Source organism: Anolis sagrei, chromosome X, assembly GCF_037176765.1.
Source record: "Anolis sagrei isolate rAnoSag1 chromosome X, rAnoSag1.mat, whole genome shotgun sequence".
Lineage (NCBI taxonomy): Eukaryota > Metazoa > Chordata > Lepidosauria > Squamata > Dactyloidae > Anolis > Anolis sagrei.
The window spans coordinates 59,429,447-59,446,767 of NC_090034.1; the positions used below are offsets into that span (position 1 = coordinate 59,429,447).

At 43.5% G+C, this 17,321-nt stretch overlaps 1 protein-coding gene across 2 annotated transcripts; it reads left to right on the forward strand.

Moving 5' to 3' along the window:
* Positions 1-2,735: 2,735 nt before the first annotated feature.
* On the forward strand, positions 2,736-17,039 carry FAM32A (family with sequence similarity 32 member A). Of its 2 annotated transcripts, none has more exons than XM_060784839.2 (4): positions 2,736-2,910; positions 8,883-9,057; positions 10,025-10,078; positions 16,771-17,039. In XM_060784839.2, exons 1-4 carry the CDS (start codon positions 2,843-2,845, stop codon positions 16,837-16,839), a joined length of 366 nt encoding a protein of 121 aa, XP_060640822.2. In that variant the 5' UTR covers positions 2,736-2,842; the 3' UTR covers positions 16,840-17,039. The 2 variants fall into 2 exon arrangements, with proteins under 2 accessions (XP_060640822.2, XP_060640821.2); XM_060784838.2 differs by lacking the exon at positions 16,771-17,039 and adding an exon at positions 11,399-11,945.
* The last annotated feature ends 282 nt before the right edge of the window (positions 17,040-17,321 follow it).

Sequence of the window (17,321 nt, forward strand, 5' to 3'; positions counted from 1 at the left end):
TGTAATAATAAAGATTGGGGACCTTTTTAACGCTGACAGAACAAAAGTTTAGAAGGGGGTTGACTTACTATTATATATAATATATTATATTGATGAGGGGGCTTATTACTATATTGTTATATATTATTATATTATTACATTATTGTATATTATATATTTACAATATATTGAGGGGGCTTATTATATTATATTTTATTATTACACTGTTCCCTCACTTATTGCGGGGTTACGTTCCAGGACCACCCACAATACGTGAAAAACTGGGAAGTAGGGACATGGACGGTCGTGGACGGCTGATCCACAAGTACTTATAAGAAGATACGACTGTACTAAAAATTTGCACCATATTGTTTGTTGTCGCTGTGAGGTTAACAGTAAAAAGGTAAAGGTAGTCCCCTGACATTAAGTCCAGTCATGTCTGACTCTGGGGTGTGGTGCTCATCTCCATTTCTAAGCCGAAGAGCCAGCGTTGTCCGTAGACACCTCCAAGGTCATGTGGCCGGTATGACTGCATGGAGGTTAAAAGTGCAGCATGTTTATATACTGTTGTTGAATTAAAAAACTCTAAATTTACAACACCAAAACAGCAGAGAGGAAACAACCAGGCACATCTTAACACCTCTCAACAGGGGATTTTCCCAGGCTCAGGCAGGCCTTCAAATGCTAATGAAGGTGGTCAGTTGAAACATTCACACCTAGCTCCAGCAGAGAAGAGCTCTTTGCCCCACCCCAGCCATTCCACAGATATATAAACCCATTGTCCTATTTTCAACAGACCTCACTACCTCTGAGGATGCTTGCCATAGATGCAGGCGAAACGTCGGGAGAAATGCCTCTAGAACATGGCCCTATAGCCCGAAAAAACCCACAAGAACCTAATTGTATTATTGTTTATGTTATACAAGTGGTATTTTTGTTGTATGCATTTCATTCAGGAGCCCATTTATATTATAGTGCATCCATAGGGATGCCAAGAATCATAGAATCACAGAATCAAAGAGTTGGAAGAGACCTCATGGGCCATCCAGTCCAACCCTATTCTGCCAAGAAGCAGGAATATTGCATTCAAATCACCCCTGACAGATGGCCATTCAGCCTCTGTTTAAAAGCTTCCAAAGGAGGAGCCTCCAACACACTCCGGGGCAGAGAGTTCCACTGCTGAACGGCTCTCACAGTCAGGAAGTTCTTCCTCATGTTCAGGTAGAATCTCCTCTCTTGTAGTTTGAAGCCATTGTTCCGCGTCCTAGTCTCCAAGGAAGCAGAAAAGGTGCTTGTTTATAAAGCTATTCCCCTCCCAACCTTGCTATATGCCTGCGAGACGTGGACTGTCTACAGACGTCACATGCAACTCCTAGAACGATTTCCTCTGGAAAATCCTGCACATCTCTTGGGAAGACAAGCGGACAAACGTCAACGCGCTGGAAGAAGCAAAGACCACCAGCATTGAAGCGACGGTCCTTCGCCATCAACTCCGCTGGACCGGCCACATTATCCGGATGTGGCCCGACCACCGTCTCCCAAAGCAGTTGCTCTACTCCGAACTCAAGAACGGAAAACGGAATGTTGGTGGGCAGGAAAAGAGATTTTAAGATTTATTTATCGTGTCATCAGTAACCATACCATGGTGTTACAATTCTAACAGAACAAAACAAACACACAGATTAAAAAGAAAAAGAAAAAAAAACACACAGATTTTGCAAACTTGGTAGTTGGTTAAATGTCCTTTGACCAGTATCTGGCCACTTGGAGTGCCTCTGGTGTTGCCGCAAGAAGGTCCTCCATTGTGCATGTGGCGGGGCTCAGGTTGCATTGCAGCAGGTGGCCAGTGGTTTGTTCTTCTCCGCACTCGCATGCCGAGGATTCCACTTTGTAGCCCAATTTCTTAAGATTGGCTCTGCATCTCGTGGTGCCAGATCGCAGTCTGTTCAGCGCCTTCCAAGTCGCCCAGTCTTCTGTGTGCCCAGGGGGGAGTCTCTCATCTGGTATCACCCATGGATTGAGGTGCTGGGTTTGGGCCTGCCACTTTTGGACTCTTGCTTGCTGGGGTGTTCCAGCGAGTGTCTCTGTAGATCTAAGAAAACTATGTCTTGATTTAAGTCGTTGACGTGCTGGCTGATACCCAAACGGGATGAGCTGGAGATGTCTCTGTCATCGCCATCTTGAAGCCAGGCAAAGACCGTAACGACCCAAAAAGCTACAGACCAATCTCCCTGTTGTGCCACCTCTACAAAGTTCTGGAGAGAGAATTCTATTTTGCATAGAATTATGGAAAATATAGACCCCTGTCTGATCTCACAGCAAGCTGGCTTCAGATGGGCTCAAAGCCAACTTTAAGAACTCTGGCATAGACACTGAGAATGGGGAAGCCCTTGCCTGTGAGTGATCCAGCTGGAGGTCAGCTGTGACCAGCAGTGCTGCAGAATTTGAAGAGGCACGAATGGAGGGTGAAAGAGAGAAACGTTCCAAGAGGAAGGCGCGTCAAGCCAACCCCGATTGAGACCGCCTTCCACCTGGAAACCAATGCCCTCACTGTGGGAGAAGATGCAGATCAAGAATAGGGCTCCACTCTGGAGGATTATCCTATTCGGACAATGAGGTAGTAAGTAAGTAAGTAAGTAATATCAACCCACAGCGCCACCGCGTGGAGGGTGATAGAGCAGGACTTGGCGGCCAACTGTGTCCTGATTGGTCCTTGGGAGAAGGCTCTTCCTCTCTGCTTCCAGAGGGGGCGGGGCCTGGTTGCTAGGGGAAGCCACGCCCCCGATGGCTGCTCTTCCTCCTATTGCTCCGCCCGAGTCACCGGAAGTGCTGTCCTGGGCGACGGAAAGTGAAGAGGCCTCTGATGTCGGAGTACGAGTTCGCCCAGCGGGGGCCTCTCCGCCTGAAAGGAGCGGCGGCGGAGAAGCAGCGGTGAGCGGGAGAGTGGAAAGCCACACGGCCTCATCCTCAAGAGAGAGAGAGATAGAACCGGAAGAGGCCCCAAAAGGGACACCGTCCCAGACAACAGGAAGCTCTTCCTGTCAGGACGTTCTTCTTGGTTTTTGGTTGGCATCGGGAAGAACTTCCTGACAGATCAGCTGTGGAACTCTCTCCCTTTAGTGGGAGACAAGCTGGAATGTGTCCAGAGGAGGGCGACTAAAATGATCAAGGGTCTGGAGAACAAGCCCTATGAGGAGCGGCTATGTTTAGCCTGAAGAAGAGAAGGCTGAGAGGAGATATGATAGCCATGTATAAATATGTGAGAGGAAGCCACAGGGAGGAGGAAGGAGCAAGCTTGTTTTCTGCTTCCATGGAGACTAGGACGCGGAACAATGGCTTCAAACTACAAGAGAGAAGATTCCATCTGAACACGAGGAAGAACTTTCTGACAGTGAGAGCCGTTCAGCAGTGGAACTCTCTGCCCCGGAGTGTGGTGGAGGCTCCTTCTTTGGAAGCTTTTAAACAGAGGCTGGATGGCCATCTGTCAGGGGTGATTTGAATGCAATATTCCTGCTTCTTGGCAGGGGGTTGGACTGGATGGCCCAGGAGGTCTCTTCCAACTCTATGATTCTATGATTCTAGTGGAACTCTCTCCCTCCAAAGCCTCCTTCTTTGGACGCTTTGACACAGAAGCTGGATGCTCATCTGTGTGTGTGTGGGGGGCTTTGTATGCGATTTTCCTGCTGCTTGGCAGAAGTGGGTTGAACTGGATGGCCCACCATAGAATCAAAGAGTTGGAAGAGACCTCATGGGCCATCCAGTCCAACCCCATTTTGCCAAGAAGCAAGAATATTGCATTCAAAGCACCCCCGACAGATGGCCATCCGGCCTCTGTTTAAAAGCTTCCAAAGAAGGAGCCTCCACCACACTCTAGGGCAGAGAGTTCCACTGCTTAACAGCTCTCACAGTCAGGAAGTTCTTCCTCATGTTCAGATGGAATCTCCTTTTTTCCCTGTAGTTTGAAGCCACTGTTCTTTAGAGGCTTTCAAGCAAAGGCTGGGTGGCCATCTGTCGAGGGTGCTTTAAATGCTTCCACCTTCCCATATCAATCCCGAGCACTTTTAGATAAGCTGCTATTTATATCCCCCAGATAGCAGGGAAGCTGCTTTGTCTCCTTCTCTCTTGCTGTCTTATCTGGACCTGGTGATGGACTCAGTCTGTTTTATGGCTCTCGAAACCCATCACCCCCAGCATTCCTCAGCTGAGGCTACAGATGGGAAGTGCAGTCCAGTAACATTTAAATCGTAAGAGCTGGAAGGGATCCCAAAGGACCATCCAGTCTGACCCCCTTCCTTCCATCCAGCCATCGATATAATAGGATTGAGAGAGAGAGAGAGAGAGATTATGTCTATCATGAAGTCTTAGAGTTGAGAGAAGCCCCAAAGTCCATCTAGTCCAACCGCCTTTTGCCTTCATGCAAGATGGCACAATCCAAGCCCTCCCAACAGATACTTCAAAGCCTCCAAAGAAGGAGCCTCCACCATACTCCGGGCAGAGAGAGAGTTCCACTGCTTAACAGCTCTCACAGTCAGGAAGTTCTTCCTCATGTTCAGGCGGAATCTCCTTTTTCCCCTGTAGTTTGAAGCCACTGTTCTTTAGAGGCTTTCAAGCAAAGGCTGGGTGGGCATCTGTTGAGGGTGCTTTAAATGCAATTTTCCTGTTTCTTGGCAGAATGGGGTTGGACTGGATGGCCCACCAGGTCTCTTCCAATTCTGGGATTCTAGCCATAATCAATAATAAGAAAAATAAGACAATGGAGCAATGGACTCAAATGGCAGGAAGTGCGATCCCACCTCAACTTGAGGAAGAATGCAATAATAATAATAATAATAATCTATATAAATAAAAATGTAATGTTCATTTGTGGGATTAACAGAACTCAAAAACCGCTGGACAAATTGACACCAAATTTGGACACAAGACACTGCTGAACGGCTCTCACAGTCAGGAAGTTCTTCCTCATGTTCAGATGGAATCTCCTCTCTTGTAGTTTGAAGCCATTGTTCCTTGTCCTAATCTCCAGGGAAGCAGAAAACAAGCTTGCTCCCTCCTCCCTGTGGCTTCCTCTCACATATTTATACATGGCTATCATATCTCCTCTCAGCCTTCTCTTCTGCAGACTAAACATGCCCAGCTCCTTAAGCCGCTCCTCATAGGGCTTGTTCTCCAGACCCTTGATCATTTTAGTCACCCTCCTCTGGACATATTCCAGCTTGTCGATATCTCTCTTGAATTGTGGTGCCCAGAATTGGACACAATATTTCAGGAGTGGTGGTCTAACCAAGGCAGAATAGAGGGGTAGCATGACTTCCCTAGATCTAGACATCTGGGGTCCGCAGATGTTTTTGGCCTACAACTCCCAGAAATCCCAGTCAGTTTACCAGCTGTTAGGATTTCTGGGAGTTGAAGGCCAAAAACATCTGGGGACCCCAGGTTGAGAACCACTGGTCTAGACACTATCCTCCTATTGATGCAGGCCAAAATCCCATTGGCTTTTTTTGCCGCCGCATCACATTGTTGGCTCATGTTTAACTTGTTGTCCACGGCGACTCCAAGGTCTTTTTCACATGTACCACTCTCGAGCCAGGCGTCCCCCATTCTGTAACTTTGCATTGCATTTTTTCTGCCTAAGTGGAGTATCTGCTCAATCCTGATCAAATTATCTATCTCCTGATCAATCTGTCTACCTATCTAATCTATCTATCTTATCTATCTGGAGGGTTGCTGGGAGTTGCAGTCCAGGAAAAGGAAATTGGAAATATACAGGGATTGGGATACTCTCAAAGAAATCCAAGGAGAAGAAAGCTTGCATCTTGGAAGCAGTGCATTTGGATCACCCTCCTCTCCTAAAGGGCCTGGTCTAGAGGATGCTGGGAGCTGTAGTCCGGAAGAGAGTGTGGATATGCTATTGTGTGTTTTGCTTGCCGGGGAGTTGTTTTTGCACATGCGCTGTAGTGTCTTTTTGCTTTTTTGGCTTTTCAAGTCCCTTCGGCTGTGTTTTTCAGTGTTTCTATGAGTGATGGTCACTCATTGGCCTGATAGGTGTATTGTGTCCAAATTTCATGTCAATTCGTCCAGTGATTTTTGAGTTATGTTAATCCCAACATTACATTTTTTTAATATAGATTGATCGTGTGAAGTCTTGGCTCTACATTTCCTCTCCTCTGCTTTACTTCCCCCTGTTTATAGGCCATCCCAATATAGTAGAGACCTTCCTTTGTATTAGTTTTTGGGTGGAGCTTAAAACCCCCCAGTCTTAGTTGGTCTATTCCATTTCCCTGTACAGAGCTCTTTGCTGGAGCTTTTTTCTGCATCAGAGTTACAGTTAACAGAGTTACAGATTGTCTGGTATCCTAGGCTTAGCAATCCAAAACAGGCATTCTTAGCACCTGCTGCTTTTAGCAGTATTATTATACCAACAATCCCAAGGACAACAGAAGCTTTTGACTAGGCTAAGCTTCACGGGAGAGAAGATTAAGACAGTTTGTAAGCAGCAACTTATAATCCACCACTTTGCATCAGAGGCAGAAGATTCCAGGGAGATGACTGCAACCAGCAAATTATATTTTTGAAATGTATTGTTTTAAGTTACCTTATGATAGTTAACCCTTTATTTTTCTAAAAGTAAAGCCAGACAATATAGTTTCCCCAAAGGCTCGGGTGTGCCATCACAGATTGTGTCAGAAGCGAGTTGAGGCTACAGTTCAAATGTATTTCAAAACACACAAAAAATTTCCGGGCTGTCTGGCCACTTATTATTATTATTGTTGTTGTTGTTGTTATTATGTTCCAGAAGCATTCTCTCCTGATGTTTCACCCACATCTATAGCAGGCATCCTCAGAAGTTGTGAGGTCTGTTGGAAACTAGGTGGCTAAAGTTTGTAATGCTTCTGGAACATAACCATACAGCCCAAAAAACTCACAACAACCCACAACAAAGTCTTCTTTTTCAAACTACATCCCCCATGACCCCATAGTATTGAGCCAGGGCAGTGAAAGTGGATTCGTTCTACAGCAGAGATGCACCTGAAGGTTTTCCTTTCTGTGGATGGAAATCTTGAAGCTCGAACACTTTTATTTTGAAAGAAGGGACCCTAAACAGGCAGCAACTGTTAAAGCTCATCCTTCTTTCTCGATTCTGGTGGGGGTGATGCTGCCCTTTGCAAAACCAGGAAGTGCAGCAAGAAGAAAAGTTTAGAAAGTAATCAATTTAATTACTTACTAGCTGTACCCGCAACGCGTTGCTGTGGCCAACCTTCCCTCCCTCTGTCTCTCCTTCCTTCGCTCTTTCCTTCCTTTCCTCTTTTTCTTTCCCTATCTCTACCTGTTTCTTTCCTCCCTTTCTTTGCTCTTTGGTTACATCCTTCCTTCCTTCCTTCCTTCCTTCCTTCCTTCCTTCCTTCCCTATCTTTTCTTCCTTCTCTCCTTCCTTCCCTCTCTTTTCCTTTCACTTTTTTATTTCCTTCTCTCCTTCCTTGCTTCTCTATCTTTCTTCCTTTCCTTCTTTCCCTCCCTTCTTCTCTCCTTCCTTCCTTCCCTTTTTCCCTCCTTCTCTCATTACTTCTTGACTTTCCCTTCCGTTTAATATTGTATTTATATCTTCTAAAGAAGGAAAGGAAGAAGGAAGGAAGGAGGGACAGGAAGGAAGGAAAAGAAAGAAGGAGGGACAGGAAGGAAGGAAGGAGGAAGGAAGGAGGGAAAGAAAGGAGGGGATGAAGAAAGGAGGGAGGGAAGGAAATGAAGAAAGGGAAAGCAGGAGGTAATGGGGGGAGGGAGGGAGGGAGGAAAAGAAGGAAAGGAAGAAGGAAGGAGGGACAGGAAGGAAGGAAAAAGGGAGGGAGGGAAAGAAGGGAAGGTAGGAAAAAAAGAAGGAGGGACAGGAAGGGAGGGAGGAAGGAGAAGGAAGGGAGGGAAAGAAAGGAGGGGGATGAAGAAAGGAGGGAAGGAAATGAAGGGGAAGGAAATGAAGTAAGGGAAAGAAGGAAGAAAGGGAGGGAGGAAGGAAAAGAAGGAAAGGAAGAAGGAAGGAGGGACAGGAAGGAAGGGAAAGAAGGAAAGGAAGGAGAAGGAAGAAAGAAAAGGAAAGAAAGGAAGGAAGGAAAGAAGGGGTGGGAGGGAGAGAAGGAAGGTCCTTCATTCAAGCACCGTGGTTTCTGAGCTCTGTGAATAGCACAAACGAACATTGCATTTTTATTTATATAGATTTCTGTATCATATCAGAAGTGAACCGAGGGTACAGTTGTAATGTATTTAAAAGCACAAACAAAGTTTGAAAACTTGGCATTATACGAAATGTCCTTTGACCAGTAGCTGTATAATATAATATTATAATATATTATTATATTATAATACAATAATATAATAATATATTATAGTTATTACAATTTATTATGTTATATTTATTACAATTTATTATAATAAATGTATGTCATATAATAAATCATAATAGTATAATATATTAGTTGAAACATTCACACCTAGCTCCAGCAGACAAAAGTCCTTTCTCCCACCCTGGTCATTCCACAGATATATAAACCCATTTTCCTACTTCCAACAGACCTCCCTACCTCTGAGGATGCTTGCCATAGATGCAGGCGAAACGTCAGGAGAAAATGCCTCCAGAACATGGCCATATAGCCCGGAAAAACCTACAACAACCTATTATATAATACGTTTATTGTAATAGATCATAATAAATATAATAAATCTATTATAACATTATAATGCAATAATATAATGATAATACATAATTTATTATATTATGATTTATTACAACAAATGTATTATAAATTTATAATATATAATTAAACTGTTATATAATAAATTATAATAGTATAATAAATGTATTAGAATTTGTTAATTTCTTGGCTGGGAAGATAACTGAGTGGTTTGCCTTTTTGCAGGAAAAAGAGGAAGAGGAAGAGGGCCGAGGAAGCAGGGAATGAAGAGGAAGGGGGCGCGATGGTGGAGAAAGGGGTGAGCAGCAAGAAGCCCGACGAAGAGGAGAAAGAGGAGAAGCGGGCCCTGGACAAGCGCACCCCGGCCCAGCTGGCCTATGAGAAGATCCAGGAGAAGCGGGTGAGTGAGACCTAGCAGCCGCCTTGAGGCTCCTTGCCCAGAGACAAAGCACAATAAACACAACAATAATAAAGCTAATAATAATAACACTAATAATAATAATAATAATAATAATAATAATAATAATAATAAAGCTGACACAATAGGAGGACTGTATCATGAAGGAGGAGTCGTAAATCTCAGTGCGGAAAGTGTTGCGTCGTATGTCATCACGTCACTGTGGAATGTAAGGAGGTGCCTGATTCTAGATAACAACGAAAAGCCGAACCATGTAGCCGCTCAAGATGTTTCTTGTTCTGATTAGCTTCTAGTGTAAATATTGTTTCGTTTTGTGTTAAATAAAGTAGTTTTTAGACAAGAAGATGTGTTTCAGTGCCTAATGTGTGCTGAGATCGTCGCCATTCCATTGACAGTTTGCTGTCGACTCATCTTGTTGTGTTTCTAATAATAATAATAATAATAATAATAATAATAATAATGTGACTCTCAGGAACTGAAGCAACTGGTCGTCTCAAGCAACCAGCCAACAATTTTTTTTTGGTATCAGGAGAAACTACAAGTATCTTCTGGTGTAAGAAAATTGGCTGTTTGCAAGGTTTCCCAGGATGTATTACCATCCTATGGGAGGCTTTGATCATGTCCCTGCATGAGAAGCTGGAGTTAGCAGATGGGAGCTCACCCCACTCCCTGGATTTGAACCGCCGACCTTTTGGTCAGCAGTCCTGCCGGCGCAAGGCTTTAAGCCATTGTGCCACGGGGGGCTCCCAACAAAATAATAATAATAATGATTTGGGAGAGACCCTAAAGGCCATCCAATCCAACCCCTACCTGCTATGATGGGAGACACAGTCCAAGCCCTCCCGACAGGTGGCCATCCAACCAGATATATTAGATAGGATTCAGAGATATATAATATAGGCACATCATGGAATCGCCTTGCCTTACCACCTTTTCTCCTCTCCCACAGCAAATTGAGCGCATCCTGAAGAAAGCCTCCAAAACCCACAAGCAGAGAGTCGAGGTGAGTCGATATTTAGAATCAGGTTGCCGGCAAAACTGTCTCCAATAAAACTTGACCTGGTTGTTTCGTTTCATGTCTGCATGCTGTTGGGTTTATGGGAATATGGCGGACTTCTTCTCCTTTTCTTTTTCCTCCCCTCCTCCTCCTTTCCTTCCCCTTCTTCATCTTATCCCTCTTCTATTCTTCTTCCCCCCCTTCTCTTAATTTTCTGCTTCTGAGGGGTGAGAAGGGCGGGGTATCAATATTGTAAATCAACCTTCTTCCTCCTCTTGTCTCCTCCTCTTTCCTCTTCTTCTCTTCCTTCTTTTCTTCCCTCTTCTTATTTTCCCTCTATTCTTCTTCCCCCTTCTCTTTATTTTTCCATCTACTTCCCTCCTATTCCTGCCTTCTTCTTTTCTTCCTCTCATTCTTTTTTCTTCCCTCTTCTCCATCTTATCCCTTTATTCTTCTTCCCCTTCTTCTCTTAATTTTCTGCCTTTTCCTTCCTTCTCTTGTCTTCTCGTTTTCTCTCCTCTTTTCTTCCCGTTCTTCTTCACCATATCCCTTTTTCTTCCCCTCATTTTTCTGCCTCCTTCCTCTTCTCCTGAAATCTTTTCCTTTCTCTTCTTCCCCTCCTCCGTCTTATTTTTCCATCTTCTTCCTCCTCTCTTCTCCCTCCCTTGCTTCTCTCCTCCTCCTTCCCTCTTCTTCTTTTCCCTTATTCTTCTTCCCCTCCTCTTATTTTTCCATCTTCTTCCCTCCCATTCCTGACTTCTTCTTCTCTCTTTTGTCCTTTTTTCTTCTCTTCTCCTTTTCCCTCTATTCTTCTTCTCCTCTTTCTCTTATTTTTCTGTCTACTTCCTCCTCCCCTCTTCTCCTCCCTCTTATACTTCCCTCTAAATATCTCTCCTCTTCAACATCCGTCTTCCCTTCTTCCCTCCCACTTCTGCCTTCCTTTTCTCCCTCTCCCCAAAAGCTTTATTTATTTATTATTTACGGCATTTATACGCCACCCTTCTCACCCCGAAGGGGACTCAGAGCGGCTTCCAATATATATTTTCATACAATATATTATATTATTAGCATAGTACAATATCAGTATTATATATTACTATATTGCACTATACCATTATATTGTAATATTATTAGTAATATTACATGTAATGTAAATACGAGGGGTATTTTTTAAGTAAGGTCCGTTTTGTTGTAGAAACTAGTAGTTCGCGCATACCGCAGCGAGCGCGTGCGTCGTGTACCGGCATGCCTCGGGAACAACTGTGCTCAGTTTCCGCTCTGTAGCTAACCTGTACGGTTCTGTTCTGTGCTTTAAAAATGTTTAAGACTATCAACTCACCCGCCGCATGTGAGGTTCGCTCAGTGATACGGTTTTTGTCAGCAAGGAACCTGCCTGCTGCAGAAATTCATCGACAGATTTGTGAAGTGTACGGTGATACTGTTATGAGTGAAAGCAAAGTGCGTAAGTGGGTACGACAATTCAAAGATGGCCGTAACAACGTCCATGATGAGGACCGCTCCGGTCGCCCTTCTTTGATTACAGACGATTTGGTGGCTTCAGTTGAAGCGAGGATTCGTGAGAACAGGTGCTTCACAATAACAGGTCTCTCAAACGAATTTCCTGACGTGTCGAGATCAGTGCTTTACAACATTGTTTCTGGACACCTAAAGTTTAGGAAACTGTGCTCCCGTTGGGTCCCGTGAAAACGGCAGTGAACTCTTGGTTATCGGAGCAGGCGGCAAGTTTTTATGAAAAGGGTATTTTAAAATTGGTTCAGAGGTATGATAAGTGTTTGAACAAACTTGGCAACTATGTCGAAAAATAGAGTGAAGTATGTACTTTCTAAAAATAAATTTACTCTTTTGAAATAAACTTTCGTTGTGTACTTATGTTCCAACGGACCTTACTTAAAAAAATACCCCTCGTATTATATGTATATACAAAATACTATATTATATTATTAGTAAAGGCAAGATGGAAATGTCTTCTGCTCCTCTCTGTCTTCGCTCTGGCCAGTTAATAATAATAATAATAATAATAATAATAATAATAATAATAATAAACCTTTATTTGTACTCCGCTACCATCTCCCGAAGGACTTGGTATGGCTTACAAGAGGCCGAGCCTAAATACAACAATAAAAACAACAGCAACAACAACAACACAATAACTCAAAAAACAAAGCAATAGCAAAGAATAGCAATACATTAACAACATCCAATGACGCAATTAAAAATAATGGCCGGGCCAAATGTAATAATTAAAATTAAAAATGCTGGGCATGACAAGGTGGAGGGGGGTGGGCATGCAGATATCCTGGATCTCTGATGAAGTGCATTGGGACATAATGCTAGGAGTTTCCTTATTCTGGAAAGGCACACTGGAACAACCACGTTTTCAAGCTCCTCCTAAAGATTGCTAGCGACGGGGCCTGTCTGATGTCCTTCGGGAGAGAGTTCCAGAGTCGAGGGGCAACACCGAGAAGGCCCTATCCCTCGTTCCCCCCAGTCGCGCTTGCGATGCCGGTGGGATCGTCAGTAGGGCCTCTCCAGATGAACGAAGAGATCGTGTGGGTTCGTACACAGAGATGCGGTCACGCAGGTAGGCGGGTCCCAAACCATTTAGGGCTTTGTAGGTAAGCACCTGCACCTTGAATTGGGACCGGAAAATGAAAGGCAGCCAGTGGAGCTCCTTAAACAGGAGGGTTGACCTCCTCCCTGTAAGGAGCACCAGTTAACAACCTGGCCGCCACCCGTTGGACCAATTGAAATTTCCGGGCCGTTTTCAAGGGCAGCCCCACGTAGAGTGCATTACAGTAGACCAACCTGGAAGTGACTAAGGCGTGAACCACCCTGGTCAGATCCGCCTTCACGAGGTACAGTCGCAGTTGGCGCACGAGTCTTAGTTGTGCGAAGGCCCTTCCAGCCACCACCGATGCCTGAGCTTTAAGCAACAGTGATGAGTCCAGGAGGACACCCAAACTGCGGACCTGTGACTTCAGGAGGAGTGTAACCCCGTCCAGCGCAGGTTGCCACCCTATACCCCGATTCGGTTTACGATCGACCAGGAGGACCTCTGTCTTGTTGGGATTGATCTTCAGCTTGTTCTTCCTCATCCAGACAGCCACAGTGGTCAGACACTCGTCCAGCACCCGAGGGGCTTCCTTGGAGTTAGGTGGAAAAGAATAGTAGAGTTGTGTGTCATCTGCATAGAGATGGCACCCAACTCCAAAACTCCGGATGACCTCTCCCAACGGTTTCATGTAGATGTTGAAGAGCATGGGAGACAGAATGGAACCTTGCGGGACCCCACAGGTCAAAGGTCAGGGGTCCGAGCAGGTGTCTCCCAGCTTCACCGACTGGGAACAACCCTCCAGGAAGGAACGGAGCCACGATAGAACCGTGCCCCCAAGGCCCATCCCGGAAAGTCATCCCAGAAGGATACCATGATTGATGGTATCGAAAGCCGCTGAGATGTCCAGGAGAACCAACAGAGTCACACTCCCCCTGTCCAGTTCTCTGTGGAGGTCATCCACCAAGGCAACCAAAGCCGTCTCAGTGCCGTGGCCAGGTCTGAAGCCAGATTGTGACTGATCCAGATAGTTGATGTCATCCAGAAACTGCCTTAACTGCTGGAAAGGGGAGTTTGGCCCGAGATCAGGAGGAAAAAAAAACCTGCCGTCAAATCAGGTTTGAGCCACACAGCCTTGTAGGCAACCCCTTGAGGTGGTGAGAATATTGCAGCCCTCAAAATGCCCAATTCCTTCCCAATTCAGCACCTTCTTAGGCTCCGCAGCCCCGTAAACTCCCTAAAATATACTTGTGTGGCGGGGTGGGTGTGTTGTTTTGTGGCGTGTGCTGGGGGAAAACCATTTAATTTTGTTGTGCAAGAGTACAATGACAACAAAGTTATTCTATTCTATTTGGGTCAGGCATGGTTTCCAATATGTGTATTGAGTCCCCTTCGGGATGAGAATGGCGGCATATAAATGTCATAAATAAATAAATATCTGTGTATCAGAAACTATGTGGATCAAATCCGGAACATGTCGCGCTCAAGAACGGAAACTAAGGGAGGCAACGTTCACTGTAATGACTCCAGTGGCTTAGCCTTGCCTAAGTTGGACTCAATCGAACCCCAGGCCACCAAACCATATACTGTTTCCCTGTTTACTAGGCATGTGCTATTCCCCCTCCCCCCCAAAAAAGGGTTCTAAACTGTGTTCAAAAGTAGGGGGCAATAGCGCTTTGTTTCTAAAGTCCTTTCCAAATTTGGGGGGTAAACATTTTGAAACTCTACGAAACTTCAGAATCTTCATTGTCGAAGGCTTTCATGACCGGAATCACTGGGTTGCTGTAGGTTCTTCAGGCTATGGCCATGTTTCAGAAGCATTATCTCCTGATGTTTCCCCTGCATCTATGGCAGGCATCCTCAGAGGTTGTGAGGTCAGTTTGAAACTAGAAAAATGGGATTCATATGCCTGTGAAATAATGTCGAGGGTGGGAGAAAGAACTTTTGTCTGTTAGAAGTAGGTGTGAATGTTTCAATTGGCCACCTTGATTAGCATTTAATGGCCTAGCAGTTTCAAGGTCTGGCTTCTTACTGCCTGGGGGAATCCTTTGTTGAGAGGTGATTAGCTGTCCCGGATTGTTTCTTGTCTGGAGTTCCCTAGTTTTTGTGTGTTGCTCTTTATTTACTGTTATGATTTTAGAGTTCGTAAGTGCTTCCTTAATGGCAGACGTGCATGCGCCGTAATAATGATATGGAGAAGTCAAACGAAGCACAGAGATTTCGTTTGACTTCAAAGCACAGAGGTTTCATTTGACTTCTCCATTTCATTATCCTAGCGGGTAAACCCAGGAGTGACTTGCAGGCTAGGTGAGTGATGTTTGAACTTCAAATTACTGTATATACTCGAGTATAAGCCTAGTTTTTCTGCCCTTTTTTTAGGCTGAAAATGCTCCCCTCGGCTTATCCTCGAGTCAAGGTTATTTATTATTTTACACTGTTAATAGTATTATTTTTATTGAATTTATTATTTTCCTCTATTTATTATTATTACATTTACATTATTTTACTCTATTGTTATTACCTTTATTATTTTACTTTATCATTATTATTGGTATTACATTTACATTGTTTTACTCTATTATTATTACATTTATTATTTTATTATTACATTTCCATTATTTTACTCTATTATTATTATTATATCTCCACTATTTTACTCTATTATTATTATTATTATTATTACATTTCCATTATTTTACTCTCTTTATTATTATTGGAAGGATACGTCAGCACATTTACATTGAAGGTTAGAATAATTGTTTAATGAGAGTTGGGCAGTCTTATCTTAAATTACAGTTTTATGTAGATATTCAAAAACATTTAATCTACTGATGCCTCAGTTAATCTAATTTTATTGGTATCTATTTTTATTTTGAAATTTACCAGTAGCTGCATTTCCCACTCTCGGCTTATACTCGAGTCAATACGTTTTCCCAGGTTTTTGTGGTAAATTTAGGTGCCTCGGCTTATATTTGGGTCAGCTTATACTCGAGTATATACGGTAATCCACACAGTGTTTTTAGATATATTGATCTCAAGATACAGGGGTTACTGAAGTCATGCGGATGACGGTGGAAAAGGAATGCTTTGATTGCAATATGGGATTTAATATGGAAGGTAAAACAAACAGAATTCAGAGAGAGAGGGATGCAGGATTTAAAACAATATAAATAATAATGATATGGAGAAGTCCGACGAAACAGACGTTTTAATTTATATCCAAACACAGATTTTGCAAGCTGACATATTGATTATTTGCCACAAACTACAAATCCCAGCTTCTCAGACCCAGTAGTAGCACACTTTAGGCATTCTCTCCTGACCAACAGACCTCACTACCTCTGAGGATGCTTGCCATAGATGCAGGCGAAACATCAGGAGAGAATGCATCTAGACCATGGCCATATAGCCCGAAAAAACCTACAACAACCCAGCTTCTTAAGAAAAACCCTCCCCAGAAGGGGGTAGGGAAAAACTATATATAAAAATTTTAGAACACCACCAAGAAGAATAGAAGTCAACTGTGTGTTGGTTTGTTGTTATGTGTGTTGTGTCCCCCCCCCCTTTTTAGTGTTAGTTGTTGGAAATCTTTCCTCTCCCATCGATCCCTACATACCCATACAAGCTCCCTACCCCCACTTCCCAATTGTCCTTTTCCCATACACTGTATTTGGAAAACTTCAATAAAATTAAATTTAATAATAATAATAATAATAATAATAATAATAATGCTGATTCTGGACATCTATCGACAAGTGGGCTACAGAATCAAAATACAAATGAACAAACACAGAAGCGGCAGAAACATACAATGCCAGAAAACCACACAGTTATGAAATGCTATTAGCAATAAACATCGACAAAATCACAATCTGTCATCTGCAAAAGGCCACCTTATTTGGATTTGCGTGCATCATTCAAAAATACATCACACAGTCCTAGACGCTTGGGAAGTGTTCGACTTGTGATTTTTTAAAATACGAAATCCAGCATATAAATCTCGTTTGCTGTGACATACTGTGCTTTTGTGTCAATAATAATAACAATAATAACAATAATAACAATGAAATTAATTGGGGAATGTTTCCTGTTGTTTTCAACTTGCTTCTGGTATTTTTCTTCCCAGGATTTCAACCGGCACTTGGACACATTGACCGAGCATTACGATATCCCCAAAGTCAGCTGGACCAAATGAGCATCCTATTCACTCTTCTCTGGGACTGGACATCTTCACTTCTCAGCTCTCTTTGCCTGCATTACGTTTCCGGGACGGGTGTGAGATTGACATCCCACTAGGACTGAACAGGCTTCTTAATTTCCCCGCCTGAATCTTTTAATGTCTGTTTCTGTTGTATCGTTGTTAATAAATAAAAACAAATAAATACACACAAAAAACATGTGTGGGGTTGTGTGCTGGCCGCAAATAGCTCTCTCAGCATAACTCTCTCTCCTAAATTAATTATTGTATTATATGCATCAAGGGGGAAGTCAGGAGATGGGGTGTTTTACCCAATCTAGGCTGTGGAACTCCAGGAAATTGGATTAAGCTGCAACGTTGCAATTCAGCTGCCTTTTCCAAAGGAGTGGGTCTTGTCAGGTTTGCAAACGTTTACCCGGAAGAATAACTGATATCAGATCAAACAAATCTCACAAAAAGCAACCTTCCTTGTGAAAAAG